Raw genomic sequence first — 15,611 nt, forward strand, 5'->3', positions numbered from 1 at the left:
GACAATGTTTCAACATCATAGGAGTTTGTCTTATGGAATGGTGTCTAATTCAGAATTGAATATGTCATTTGCAGACTAGAAACATAACAAAAACATCCCTTTTTAGACCTAGCAAGTGATGTACACATTTGTTGTTCAGCAAGCACGATTCAATGATCAACAAAATGTCAGTAACACCAAGAGGACTTTGGAGTATAATTATACTCTAAATCTAACCCCAGCAAATCAAAAACACCCAGTCAAGCTACATATTATGCACAGTTAATAGGTGAGATGGATGAGGATTCTGTTTACTCATTTTTATGTGTGAAACATATATACATATATTACCAGTTTAATTTGTTATTGTACATATATGCACGTGCATGCAGAAGATATTCTAAAGAAACAACATGCAATTTGAACCAAGCACCACTAGATGACACTAAAGATGTTCAAGAAGAAATCTACAGGTAACTGCCAAAATAAAGGAAACACTTAAGCAAACGAGGGATACAAAGTACATTGAAAGCAGGTGCTTTCACACAGGTGTGGTTCCTGAGTTAATCAAGCAATTAACATCCCATCATGCTTAGGGTCGTGTATAAAAATGCCCAGTTGGCTACCATGGCAAGAAGAAGAGATCTCAGTGACTTTGAAAGAGGGGTCTCAAAGAAGCATAGTCAGTCAGTCAGTCACCCACCCACCCACCCACCCACCCACCCACCAGATCTCAACCCAATTGAACACTTATGGGAGATTCTTGAGCAGAGCCTGAGACAGCATTTTCTACCACTGGCAACAGAACACCAAATGATGGAATTTCTCATGGAAAAATGGTGTTGCATCTCTCAAATAGAGTTTCAGACACTTGTAGAATCTATGCAATGGTGTATTGAAGCTGTTCTGGCTTGTCGTGGCCCAATGACCTATTTAGACACTATGTTGGTGTTTCCTTTATTTTGGCAGTTAGCTGTATAATACTGTACATATGAAATTACATCTGAAAATAAATTGTATGTTCAATAATGTCAAAATCACAGGTTGATTCCACAGATAATACTCCCCTAATCCAAATCCCTGAGAAGTGGTGATATGATAAGGACCTTACAGTGCAGGCCTCAACCCCTACCCATCCTATATGATCTGGCGTTCCACATCAGCTAGCAAGCATTTATTGTCATGAATCTTGCCCTGGAGGCAGCTCTGCAAAGTAGTCACTTGCTGGCACATCTACAAAGTCATAAAATCAGATTTTAACCACACTGCTAACCCTAATCCCTAACCTAATCTTAATAAAAAGATCATTTTTGTTTTCATATATTTTTTAAATATAGACAATTTTGTCTTTGTAAATGATCAAATTGTATTTGTCACATGCTTTGTAAACAATAGGTGTAGACTAAGAGTGAAATGCTTACTTATGGGCCCTTCTCAACAATACAGAGAGAAAAAACATAAATAATAGAAAAATAAGGAATTAAGGAATTAATACATAATGAGTAACAATGGCTATATACACACGGTACCAGAGTCAATGTGCAGGAGTACGAGATAATTGAGGTAGATATGTACATATAGATGGGGATAGTGTGACTAGGCAACAGAATATATAATAAACAGCAACATGTTAGTGCAAAAAGGGTCAACGCAGATAGTCCGGTTTGCTATAGAGCTCCACATTAGAGGTGTTACAGTCGAATATATTGATAAAAGTCACCTTGTCTCAGAGAAATTGACACGGTTATCAAAATGTCACGCAAGGGTAAGCCTACACGAAACACAGCACTTATTTGAGGTGTTTCTTAAATGAATGGATGGTGGAAAACGATTGGAACCATTTCCATGTTTGACCACTAGATTTTATGGTTATTATGACTCATACTGTGGTACTCTATACAGTAGGTTAACTATTTAACTAACTATTTAGCAGCTGGTACATCTAGCGGAAATCCCTCAGTTCTGCCTCCAGGGCAAGATTCATGACAATAAACATCAACCTGTCATCAGCTAGCGCTTACTGCTATCTTTAAAATGGTAGTAGTACTTGGACTAGAATAAGAATAAGGTTAATATTCAAAGCCAGTCTGCTCTTCCTTCACCTTGCTCTGGATAAAACAGAGCAGAGAGCTGCGGGCCACAATGAGCCACTCTTCACATCTACTCCAAGGTGACGTTTGAAAGGCCACGCTTCACTTCAGGGACACATTGTGTTATAGCATTACAGGCTAAAACAGAAAGTGTGTTTGGGCGATAAGGAACAGCTCTGATCTTTAGAAGCAGCCCTCCAGGCACTGAGCAGAATGAGTTGAAAGACAGGGTTCTGGGTTTCTGAAAATATCTATAACAATAATAGTAATGCAGGTTCTTCCTCCCTCTCTCCCACCATGATGCATACTGTACATTTGTATACAGGATGTATGCTTAAGAGGCATAGAGTAACAATTTCAGTAGGTTTGATCAGTTGATCTGCAAAGTATTATGATTTCAATCATTTAGAGCATCAGTGCCCATACATTTACATACCAAAACATTTACATACCAAAACATGGTATGACGTCTTGTCCATATTTGATTTAATTTCCTGGCATTGTGGAGGGTGGAAGAGAGAATGTCGCAAGGTAGTAGGTTTATGTCCCATCATAAAACCATGCAAGGACATCTGACCAATACAGTACAATAAAGTACAGTACATTTGATCATCTAAAGAAGCTCAAAAGAGACCATACACAACATGGCCTGTTCTTAGCCTTTTCTCCAATGTTGTGATTCAGGAGTTCACAGAATCTCAGCCTCACAAACAAACACAAATGGATTTAAACCATCAGGGACAGGGAAGCAGAATAAACTGTTGCATGGCATCTCCTGCTGGGTTTGACCCTGATGGCATGGACAGAATACATTTTGAACCGCAGTGAAAGCAGCTTTCTCCAAAACAAAGAAACTGAATGGTGTGGAGTGCCAACAGTCCGCAGAGAGAAGATTGAACGCCTCGCTGGCCCTAAATTAGATCACACATTTTCTTGCTCATGGCAGTGTCTCACTGCATGCCCCAAGGCACACTGCTGGCCAGATTATTGTTCAATGGCCAGCTTTCTTTTGCCCAGACAGGAAACCCTTACACCCAGGAATTCTAAAAACATACAGTATTAGACAGAGAAAATAGCTGTTCTCAGAAACAATTGACGTCCCAAATCCAGTGTCTGTAAAACAGAGGCTGTTTGTTAAATAATTAACTGACCCTAACCAGGGACAAACCGACCTCAACCAGGGACAAATTGACCCCAACAAGGGACAAACTGACCCTAACCAGGGACAAACTGACCCTAACCAGGGACAAACGGACCCCAACCAGGGACAAACTGACCCTAACCAGGGACAAACTGACCCTAACCAGGGACAAACTGACCCCAACCAGGGACAAGCTGACCCTAACCAGGGACAAACTGACCCCAACCAGGGACAAACTGACCCTAACCAGGGACAAACCGACCTCAACCAGGGACAAATTGAACCCAACAAGGGACAAACTGACCCTAACCAGGGACAAACCGACCTCAACCAGGGACAAACTGACCCCAACCAGGGACAAACTGACCCTAACCAGGGACAAACTGACCCTAACCAGGGACAAACTGACCCCTAACCAGGGACAAGCTGACCCTAACCAGGGACAAACTGACCCTAACCAGGGATAAACTGACCCTAATCAGGGATGTAAGATTCCTATAGAGCTCAATTAAGACAAGTAGACATTGCAGCAGCCTTAAAAACATGCATCTTCTCACATGGTCCCAAAAAATCTCAATGATGTTAGGTATTGATAAAAATATGGCATTAGAAGACTATCCAGAAGTTTGAGGAAAACCAAGGACTGTAAATGTTGTGGTGGAGACATTAAACTGGGAAGTGTGACCTGTAACTTTTAGTGTAGAGGCCACACTGGCAATGAAAAGACCAACAGGATCACCTATTACACCAGATTTACTGTGGATGCATCATTTATGTCAGCTTACGGAGAGTTCTGAAATACATAAAATTACTTTATAACTTCCCAAAAGTGAGTGCTTAGGATGTTTCCAAAAACATTATGCAGGAGCTTTATAACTGCTGATCTCTCGAGAGGAGTGAAATTATATTCATATCTGAGAAGCATCACATTTGGAAAGGTCATTTTAATATGCATCATCTCAGACTAGGGTGTAAAGCGTCCACTAAAGCAGGGTTTCCAACCCCCCCATCCCCTCCTGCCCTGGGTGCGCATTTTGGTTTTTGTCCTAGCACTACACAGCTGATTTAAATAATCAAAGCTTGATGGTGAGTTGGTTATTTCAATCAGCTGTGTAGCACTAGGGAAAAAAACTAAACGTGCACCCAGGGGGGCCCCAGGACCGAGTTTGTGAAACCGTACACTAAAGTATAGATAGAAACCAGAGCATTAAAAACACCTTAAATGAGTGGGAAAATAGAGCACTTGAATTTTCGTAAAGTTTCTCAAGATTCCTTGTGAGAACGTGACATTTACAAAATGCAACTGTAGCCAAAGACTGAACATAAAATGATGTCTTCACTTGATTAGAAGTAAGTAAACCTTGCCCCTTAGTTTCTCACATGACTATGAATTTGGGATAGGCTACTCTGAGCACAGCTTACATTTGTTCATGGACTGCACATCAAACAGCCTCAGACAGCCTTTGCGGTCTACATTACTATCACTCCTCTGTGATATAAGTCAAATGGTTGAGCATCCCGGCTCAGCGGGAGATAAGGAATATATCTGCTATGTGTAGACTATGGTACTAGAGTAAAATGGACACAAAATAATATAGATCTGTGGAAAGCGAAAAGTTGAATAGTCCTCCCAAATTTAATCTGAGGATTAATCAGAGTGAATTTTGCTTGAGGACAAGTTCCAAAAATGGAAAGCCCATGAGGTGTTTCCAGAATATGGAAGATGACAAATGGCAACGTAGGTGAAATTAAGGATCTTGAAACCATAAATACCACATAACCCTCTTCTGCAGTGCCTCCAGTAACAGAGATGCAGACAAAGTTATACCTCGACTCAGGCCTCTTCATAACCCTGCGTAAATGCCCGCCAGTCGTCTTGAAAAGACAGTGAATCTGCTTCTCCCTGCCTCAGACAAGCCCCAAAGCCTGTGTAGCTCAGATATATTTCCCTAACCAAGACTGAGATGACCTTTTGAGAAAGAACACACTGTGCGTCTTGCTGATGAGGATCTTCTTTCGATTTAGCTGTCAACGTCAAAAGCCATTAGTTTCATATCACCTACAGGTAACTGCCAAAATAAAGGAAACACCAACATAGTGTCTTAATAGGGCATTGGGAAACTGAGCTACCAGAACAGCTTCAATACAACAACATTCTTCCATGACAAATTCCATAATTTGGTGTTTTGTTGATGGTGGTGTAAAATGCTGTCTCAAGCGCCACTCCATAATCTCCCATTCCCAATCTCCCATATATATGAACCTAAGCATGGGATGCTAATTGCTTAATTAACTAATCGAACCACACCTTTGTTGAAGCACCTGTTTTCAACTCATTTACTCAAGTGCTTCCTTTATTTTGGCACTTACCTGTACATTGCTACATTACTCACGTAATCTAGATTGAAATAATAGCTATACTGTTCTAACCTTAATCAAAATACACATTCATGACAAGTCCATCTTTACTGGCCTTGACATGTTCCTTAGGTGATGAGGAAGACCACTGTCTAGTCAGAAACTGTCCACCTGATCAAACTAAAGACTTGTATTTTCTCACAAAAAGAAATCAAGCACATTGTGCTACGCTATTTAATATGGCATGGTTTCCATGGGAACCAAAACAATCTCAGCATGAAAGAAGGCCTTAAAGGACAGCAACTGGCTGGGATCTCTCAAGCTGTTTTCAATCAGCAGCACACTGTATCACTTTTAAAGGTGAGATAAATAAGGTAGAAGCTACGGGAAAACTACAATGCATCAGCACATATAAAACAGATAGACCAGAGCCACAGACCACAGTGCTGTAAGTAAAAGATGCTCAGGGAATGTCAAGACCTCAAAAAATCTTTCCTTGGATTTACTCTGGCTGTTTTGTCCATCTACAAATCAAGTTTCAGCTGTCAACACTTATTTGTAAATCACATACCGCATTGATGAATTCAAATACTTACCTGAAATATTAATCTAGGCTACTTTTAGGCCCTATGAACACATCATGAAATAACATCATTTTTGGGAAAGAGCCCGATGACAGCAGTCAATTTGTGTAGCTAAAATCCTACAGTTGTATAGTTGAAGTTCCAAAACCTTAACCACATGTCACTGGTGTTGCGAGCCCAAACATGGTCTTTCTATTCTGTTGAGTTATTGACTTGACTTCTCCTCTGATGATGGTGGAAACATCCTGCTTGAACCTAAACAGCAACATATCCTATGGCTATGTCATAACAGATGATGACAGGTCCCATCATACCTCCTGCTGTCGCCTTGAGCATTGGAAAATCTCATTAGGCTTCTCTTACGCAATCATTTGCATAATCCCTTCCCATATTTTGCGGCTTCAGACACTCAATCATCCGTAATTACATATACATCAAGGTTGGCACCACAGCGATTCGAATCAATGACTTGTATTGTTACTAAATACCACTGTGTGCATTCACTAAATCAAAAGCTTTGTTGAACTCTGCTGTGATTTATTTGGCAGGTGGGATGGCGTGTTTTCCCCCTAACAGAGGGTCCTGGTGCAGCTTGATCTGGGAGCAGATGACCTCTGTGCTGGCGTCACTCTGGCCTGATCTACTGGTTTACAGCAGAGGCGGAGGTGGTGGGTTGATGTGCGGCTGATCTATGTGAGTGGGGGAGAACCAAAGTTCAACTCAGGCCCATGAGTGCACTTCAAAGTTCTCCCCAACTCCCTTTCAAGTTTGAAAGTGAAGAGAACGCGCTTTGATTATCAATGTGGATGTTCTGCTTTAGAATTAGTCCTAAAGTGGGAAGGAAAACATTGAAATGGTGGATAATGGACTCGATAATGTGAAGACTTCATTGAAAATGTTTAAAGATGAGCTGCTTGGGGAAAAAGCCTTCATGAAAACAGACAGCCCACTGGGCACAGACGTCAATTTAACGTCTATTCCACGTTGGTTCAACGCCATTTCATTGACATGACGTGGAACAACATTGATTCAACCAGTGTGTGCCCAGTGGGAGGGCCTTCATTTCACTACTAAACTGCTCGGGTTTTTAAGAAATGCTTCCTACAGCACCTTGACTGACATGATTTAACTCCCAAGTTGATACAAATTTGGTTGAGTTTTGATCCAAAGTATGAATCAAATTACTGAAACATGCTCTACAATGATCAAGGACGAGGACACACAACTTGGGGGAAAGAACAGCTATAGTAGTATGCTACAATCCTCTGCAAAGAATATAACCTAAGCAGGAAGCCAGATACTTGTTCATCGCCAGAATCCCACTCTGTGAAAGCTTTTACAAGAAACCTCTCTAAAGATGCCTTCTGACAGCTGTTAGCTCGAGCCGTTGGTGTTTTACATTTTCTTTGGCACCATATACATTTCTTCCCATCAATCAATATTGATAAGTTGTAGGAGAGGACTTAACTACTACTGAACATTGTTTTCATCATCAACTAGCTAACATCATCAATAATCAGACAAGGGTGACAGGTACATATGGGTTGACAAATCACAACAGAACCGTCAAAGTGGAGGGTGTTAAATGGCTCTGTTTATGTAAGCCAGGTCAGTGCTATTGTGCTATACACTTAGTACCCACCAAGTGTACCAATTAGCACATTAGCCAAACCCTAGGTAAAGTAATTGCGGCATGTTTTCATTAGAGCCCCAGGAAGTCATTACTGGTTTATCTGAGCAGTTCCATTGTAAATGATTCAAAACATATCCTGATCACATCAAACCAGCACATCACCATCATAACCTATTATCTCGCCCTGTTCCGACTCACTGCACTTACAGAGACATTGGAGGGGGAAAGAGAATCAGTGGAAACAACAGGCACAGGGACCGCACTGGGCTAGAGACAATCTCAATGCAGTCCCATTATCATACAGGCTGCGGAGGTTAAATTGGCTTAATTGTTTTGCAGATGGAACATGCCCAGCATGTTTGTTAAAATGGATAATAGCGTGTCATATTCCACATATTTGCCCTACCCCGCTCTGTGAGCCTGACCAGGCCAAGTGATACCACAGAGTCAGCAAGAGGTGGCCGCATGAAAACATGTAGCCTCCTCAGACATCCATAAAACATACAGTACAGTAGATATATTCACACAGCTATGCGCAGTAGCAACACATTGAAACAATCCATCATTTCAATAAAGCCTGGTATCCACCTCAGGAGAAGTGCATGAGGATTACTGTAGCAGTGAATAATGTGAGGCAACACTAAACCCTGTGTGCTGCTGAGGGAAGGAGGCTGTGTGATGAGAGGACCAGTGGTCTGGGGAGCTGGATCCCAATCTCTCCCCAGAGAGGCTGAGTTACAGCTGTCACTCATACAGCTCTCCGCTATTGTGAGTTGCCACTTAATCCTCATGGGTACGTACGGTGGCAGGTTGAGTATGCTGGTAAAGTAACCCACGCATGCACTCACACAGACAGAAACATACACTGTTCACACACACACATGTACATGAGCACATGTACGCACACACTCTCTCACACATACACATTGATCTGCTGTATTGTCCAGAGGAGTACAGGGAGAATCTAAGTGAGGTTGGGCAGATACAGAACCACTGGGGAAGGATTAGGAGCCGGCTAATTATGAAGTCAGCATACAGTACTGCCCCACCACCACTAACAGGTTCAGGGTTCAGATCAGCCTCCTGACATTACAGTGTAATCCACCCTGAACCATACACTACACAGCGCTAACCCCTTCACAACCCCACCTCATAGCAGGCCACACTGCTGTGAGGTTAGCTCAGGTCAGACTCTGCTAGACAGGTTCAACCCCTGCAGATAAACTGATTGCATGACATTTTTATTCCACATTAGGTAGAAACAAAGTGATGGTGAGTCATTAGAAGACATGTAGTGTCATATAGATAAAGAGCAGGGAATCAGGATTCGTAATCATGAATAAACAGCAACAATGATTAAACCAAAGGTTGCTGACAAACGTTTGTCTCACATAACAAAAAAGGGCTTATGCAGTCACTGGTAACCTGAGTAGAATCTATTCCATCAGAGTCTCCAGTCAGATGGTATTTAAATGTCTGTCCAGTTGAAGGTTATGTAATTAGGCTGTAGAGTGCTTGACTGCTTCATCCATGAGAGTGAAAGGAGACCTCTCATCTCTGGGGGACAGGGTAATACATCATCATTTAGCTGCAGTCTGGCCATGAGAGGTGGAGTTGGATGACAGAGCAACACAACTAGTGGAAAGGGTCCTCACCCTGATGAACCCAACGTGACTGTATCAAAACCTCTGTTTACCAACGGGTACAGCAGTGAGCACGCTGCAAGCACAGGGAAGTTTCTCTCAACAGACAGGAAAGGAATGTTAAGTATTATGCGACAGAAAAAAACGATGATGAATAATTCATTCTTTATCCCAAAGCCCAGATCTGGGAGACAAGCTGTCTCTCTGACTTTCCTTCTGGTGTTGTTGTTGTTTGCAGACGCGGGGAGATAATAATGTGGATGATGGGTTTACGTTTCATATTATCACAAAGCACTAAATGACACACAGAGACAATTGATCATGGCATGTTTGCATGCGCAATGTAAGCTTTTCAATAGTAACCTTCACAGTCAAAGTCACTGGCTTTACTACTCATATCTCCTGAGCCACAAGCTGAACATATGATATCATTTCTACATCCCATAAGGCCTATAGGAAATACACATACATCCCATAGGGCCTATAGGAAATACATGCTAGAGCCCATAGGGCTTTTCACTGGCTGTATAGGAGATAGTGGGAAAAGGTCAATTTCAGTGGAGCTTAAAGCTCAAGCAAATTAAAGGGTTCTAGTGTGCTTGACAATATTTGGAAAGATGCATACATTATTCATGTGTGATTCACATCTCTTCTCCCTCTGTGATGGTGTTTAGAAAACAGGCCACTGGGATGATACAGAAAAATAAATGTTTTTTATGCTTCAACTGCCACAGAAAACACCTCTCTCTCATGTGTATGTGTTCTCTGTGGAAGACTACCATGCTATCTGTGCACTCATCTCATGCCAAGCATTACTAGACAAGCATTATGTTTCTCTTCCCCAACCCATCTCCCCCTTTTAACAATATATTGCCCTTGGAATGTTGCAGGTGCACTGTGATATTACAACTATAAAGCCATTTAAATATTACAATTGGTGCTACAATACTATTGTGTATTTCTCCAAAAAGCCATTTTGCTTGATTGACATTCTATTTGCACACTGATACACGTTTGTGAGAGGAACACCACCAATCCATTGGTGTTCTTATAGTACCACACATGTATTAACAGTTTACTACAGTTTCTTCTGCTCGTCGTCTACAGTACATTTCAATCAAACATATTGCATTTCTTCAAAGTAGAAAACCGGAGGAAAGGTGTTTTTGTTAGTTGTCAAGACACCAAGTGTAAGGGGGATAAATGCAGGAGTCTGGCTGAGTGGTCTGCTTTGCTTGCCTCTTGTCATAATTATACTTTTCTTATTCACTTTCTATAGACCCCTAAAGAGATTGATGATTATACCTTTAATTCAACTTCTTTACCCCCCACACTGTTTACAATGTGATTTGGTACATTTATACCACCGTATTATCGATAATTATGCATTTTGGAGTAAAACGGAGTGGCTACCTGAGGTGCTATGAAAAATATTTATTTTCTTTGCTTTGAGGTAATGGCAGCCATAAAAAACAACTAGAGGATGGTCCACTTCAAGCTATCCACATACAGTATCTTAACAACTGTACATAAAGTAACTGCCAAAATAATTGACACACTTGAGGGAAACAAATGATATTGAAAGCAGGTGCTTCCACACTGTTGTGGTTCCTTAGTTAATTAAGCAATTAAAACATTGCTTCATGCTTAGGGTATATCTATACAAATTCTGGGCAGCCCATTCTTTTGGCTACCATGGCTAAGTCCCCCATAGGATGTCAATGTCCCCACCCACAGGGCACGAGTGGTCACTGAATGGTTTGATGAGCATGAAAACGATGTAAACCATATGCTATGGCTGTCTCAGTCACCAGATGTCAACCCAATTGAACACTTGGGATATTTTGGAGCGGTGCCTGAGACAGTATTTTCCACCACCATCAACAAAACACCAAATTATGGAATTTCTCGTGGAAGAATGGTATCGCATCTCCCCAGTTCCAGACACTTATACCAATGTGCATTGAAGATGTTCGGATTGTTGCAATCTCTCCTGCTTTCTCTGACCTGTAAGAAGAAAAAACAGAATTGAGATTTGTCATGAATAATATCTCCACTCAAATGATCAGTCAAAAAGTTTCCAGACACTTGTCATTGGTTCAGTTGTGAACTAATCCCTATGTTTCCTTATGTGTATTGACAGCTGAGCTATGAAAAAGAACTCTTAAAAATCCCAAATAAATAAAATTGCAGGAAAGAATGGCATTGGTGTTGACGTGTTACAGCCTTCATATTGCTTGCACAGAATAATAAGGCATTGAAGAGTGTGGTGTAAAACAGCAGTAACCAGTGCTGCTCTACTCCCTTTTCCTCTGCAAACAATTCTTTTGTGCATTGTCCCCACATAATTGTGCTCCCAGGATGAGGAGGCTGATTCCTCTTTACAGTTGGCTGCACACATCTGCATCCCTTGAAACAAACTGCCAGACAGTTGCAGTGGCAGAGCTACTGATTAGTGGTTCACCTTTGGGAGAAATGGGCACAAAGCATTCGTCTGTCTAATGAATTGGCTGATGAAATAGATCAAAAGCTCATCTGAAGGTTATGTCCTAGATATACTTTTGTCTATTGCTTTGGTGATTTCTGTGGATTTCAATTAGTTACAAACTAAAACAGATACTTCAGGGTGGGCTACATGTATCAAGATAATACGTGGAAGCTCCAACATCATTAGGCTTTGTATGGCTTCTAAGGACTCGCTTTTAGCAGGCTGGATTTTCACTATAATTCAGTTGAATCAGGCTAATGTGTCTCCTGTTATGGATTAGTAGGTACAACTGGTCAACAACTCACTTGTAGTTTTGCACACAGTCACAGGAAGTGTCAAGCTGCCCATAGCAATTGTGTGGGGTGATTCTCCATTCACTTTTTCACATGTTAAGTTTCATAAAGTCTTCGCTTCTGGCTATCCGCTTTGTGTCTTTGAAATGCAAATAGATTTTCTTGGTAGCCAGAAGGCCATATTCTCAGGGATGTATCTTTATTTGGAGCAGTTACACTATGCACTAAATATTTCTAACAGTAGGTTGCAGGCTATTTAAATCATTGGGGAGATTATGTTGAGAAGAAACTAGAAACATTGGTCTAAATATAACAAATGCAATACAATATGTGGTAAAACTATGAATTACTGTGCTTTAATTGTAATTGTAGTCCATTTTTCTTAGCAGCTATGTCAAAGGAAAGGAGTGCTGTATGGCCACTGTCAATTGTTGAGGACTGTACATTTCTACTGAATAGGTCTTAGTTACACACACAATCCCTCCACACATTTATTAGCAGTGTCAGCTAAAGCATGTGTCTCTTTTAGATTAAATTGAAGAGAAAATTTCTCACAGTGAGATGCTTAAAACATTTAACTAGGGCTCTTGTGAGCGAGACAGGTAATACACTACATGACCAACAGTATATGGACACCTGCTCATCGCACAGCTCATGTCAAAATAATGGGCATTAAAATGGAGTTGGTCCCCCCTTTCCTGCTATAACAGCCTCCCCTCTTCTGGGAAGGCTTTCCACTAGATGTTGGAACATTGTGGCAGAGGCTTGCTTCCATTCAGCCACAAGAGCATTAGTGAGGTAGGGCACTGATGTTGGGAAATTAGGCCTGAATTGCAGTCGGCGTTCCAATTCATCCCAAATGTTTTTGATGGGGTTGAGGTCAGGGCTCTGTGCAGGCCAGTCAAGTTCTTCCACACCGATATCGACAAACCATTTCTATACGGACCTCGCTTTGTGCATGGGGGCATTGTCATGCTGAAACAGGAAAGGGCCTTCTCCAAACTGTTGCCACAAAGTTGGAAGCACAGAATAGTCTAGAATGTCATTGGATGCTGTAGCGTTAAGATTTCCCCTCACTGGAACTATGGAAAACCCATTTCATGAAGCTCCAGACGAACAGTTCTTGTACTGAGGTTGCAACCGAGGACAGACGCTTCAGCACTCGTCGGTCACATTCTGTGAGATTGTGGGGCCTACGACTTCGTGGCTGAGCTGTTGTTGCTCCTAGACGTTTCCACTTCACAATAACAGCACTTACAGTTGACAGGGGAAGCTCAAGCAGGGCAGAAATTTGACGAACTGACTTGTTGGAAAGGTGGCATCCTATGAAGGTGCCACGTTGAAAGTCACTGAGCTCTTCAGTAAGGCCATTCTACTGTCAATATTTGTCTATGGAGATTGCATGACTGTATGCTCGATTTTATACCTGTCAGCAATGGGTGTGGCTGAAATAGCAGAATCCACTAATTTTAAGGGGTGTCCACATACTTTTATATATATAGTGTACTTAGGATATGATGACATCCTCCATGACTTCCTGTGACTCCGGTGCAAATGAATTTCTCCGGCTTTAATTATTTCTTTCTCAGGACGCCTCTGGAGCCGCTGTCTCTCTCGCCCCGGATTGTGTGAAACGTTCCGTGTCTGACCTCCAATTTTCAAATCGTTCCACAGCTTTGCTAAGAAATTGGATGCCCCACATTTTCAATCGAGCCCAGATACCCTCGTGGTTTTGTCCCCCAAGTCTTTGTCAAATTTTCTGTGGAATAAGCAAAACCAAATGTGGGCGCACTTCTGCTGACAGAAACAATCAGTGTTTGGGCCTTAATAAGCAGGCTGGGTATGTCAACAACAGTGGATATTTAGTTCTGCCTACGCTATCATAAAGCCATGTCTCTCTGCCGAGTCCCAGCCTCATGAGCTACTGCAGTTCTGCACTTCAGGAGCTGAGTACAACAATCACTCCATGACCTTAGAGTAGAAAAACAATTTGGGTGTAGATGTGGGGATGTAATCCTTTCAAATCCCCCTGCAAAGGTAAGTAAATCCTGCTAAACATTCTCTCCCCATCAAGGGAAGCCTTTCCCTTCATTACCCTCCTAGAGGCAGGATGATGTGAGGCTAAGGGAAGGGGGTGTTGGAGACATGGCAGCAGAGAGGGATGGCAGATTTAGGGCTAAGGGTTGAAATCTCATCAAAACACTGTCCAAGCTGTCAGGGAAAAACATACCACACAACAAACAGGCCTGGATTGAACTACTACTGTACTTATGCTTTAAAGCCACTCAAACACAGACACACACCATATGACATGCTGTTGATTTCTAACAAACAGCTGGATCTTTAATATTGCCACTGAGATGTCAAGGACAATCAAAACAACATTCACTGATCACTGCTACTTCCACACATACACACAGGGAAAAGTACATCTTCTTGGTAAATATAGACAGTTATGAATCCAGTTGTTTTATTACGTGTTCTCCATGTGCTAGCAGACTGTTTGCATGGTGTAAGAATAGCTGATCATTACAGTAATTGGCAGACAATGGCCTTTAGGGGGCACTGTTGCTCTCTGTAAGCACCAATACCAACATGCTACAGAGCATAAGACACCTGTCAATAGCATTCGGAGCCATTTTGAGCAAAAATACAAACAAAACTTCTCAAATGGATGACTGATGAACAATACATTTGAGTGAGAAATAAATGAAATTCTTGTCAAGTTATTATATTGAAAATAACAGTTTTGCAAGTCAACATGATCCAAATGGCAGCATACCACACAGGTGGGGTTCCTGTTAAAACCTCCCTTTACAACTTAATTTATACAACTGATTTTATACTATTGACATGTTTGTGAGTGTTTACGTATAAGTGGCCCTGTCTTTGACCTATGAATAAATAGACAGTAGCGATATCATGACATGTTTGACTTCAAACAATACTCTTGAGCCACTTTGCTTTACATTATCTTTACAAAACAAGCAGTGCTCTATACATGTCAATCCCTTCTCTTTACCAATTGACTGCTAGTTTTAAGTAAGTTCAAGCTGCTTGCATGTTACAGCATTGGTGTGTGGATTGGTTGTGAGAATTCCCCTACTTTGAATGTAATGTTGTTGGGGACTTTCCACCAGAGCAATGACAGTCAGTGGAAATGAAGCAGGACTGGAGGGGAATACATTTCCTTATTATCTTTTATCTCTGAGGCAAAACCCTGACACTTGGTCTCCAACCAGCCCCAGGGGTCTGCTATTCCCCAACCTTACACAAACAACACTGAATAATTAATCTTAATCTTGCCTGATATATAATACATCCAGCCATCTGCCCACATGCTCTCATATATAGATGAAAGCAGGACTTAAGAATATAAATACATATAACATTGTATGGATT

At 41.4% G+C, this 15,611-nt stretch overlaps 1 protein-coding gene across 1 annotated transcript in view; it reads right to left on the reverse strand.

The window, feature by feature from the left end:
- Positions 1 to 801: 801 nt before the first annotated feature.
- The window catches only part of LOC109902987 (uncharacterized), a 97,214-nt gene continuing 82,404 nt past the window's right edge, over positions 802 to 15,611 (reverse strand). The window contains exon 13 of the mRNA XM_031785954.1: positions 802 to 11,435. Coding sequence (XP_031641814.1) covers positions 11,309 to 11,435 — 127 coding nt within the window. The 3' untranslated portion in view covers positions 802 to 11,308. The remainder of the gene's footprint in view (positions 11,436 to 15,611) is intronic.

This window comes from Oncorhynchus kisutch, linkage group LG13 (genome assembly GCF_002021735.2).
Source record: "Oncorhynchus kisutch isolate 150728-3 linkage group LG13, Okis_V2, whole genome shotgun sequence".
NCBI lineage: Eukaryota > Metazoa > Chordata > Actinopteri > Salmoniformes > Salmonidae > Oncorhynchus > Oncorhynchus kisutch.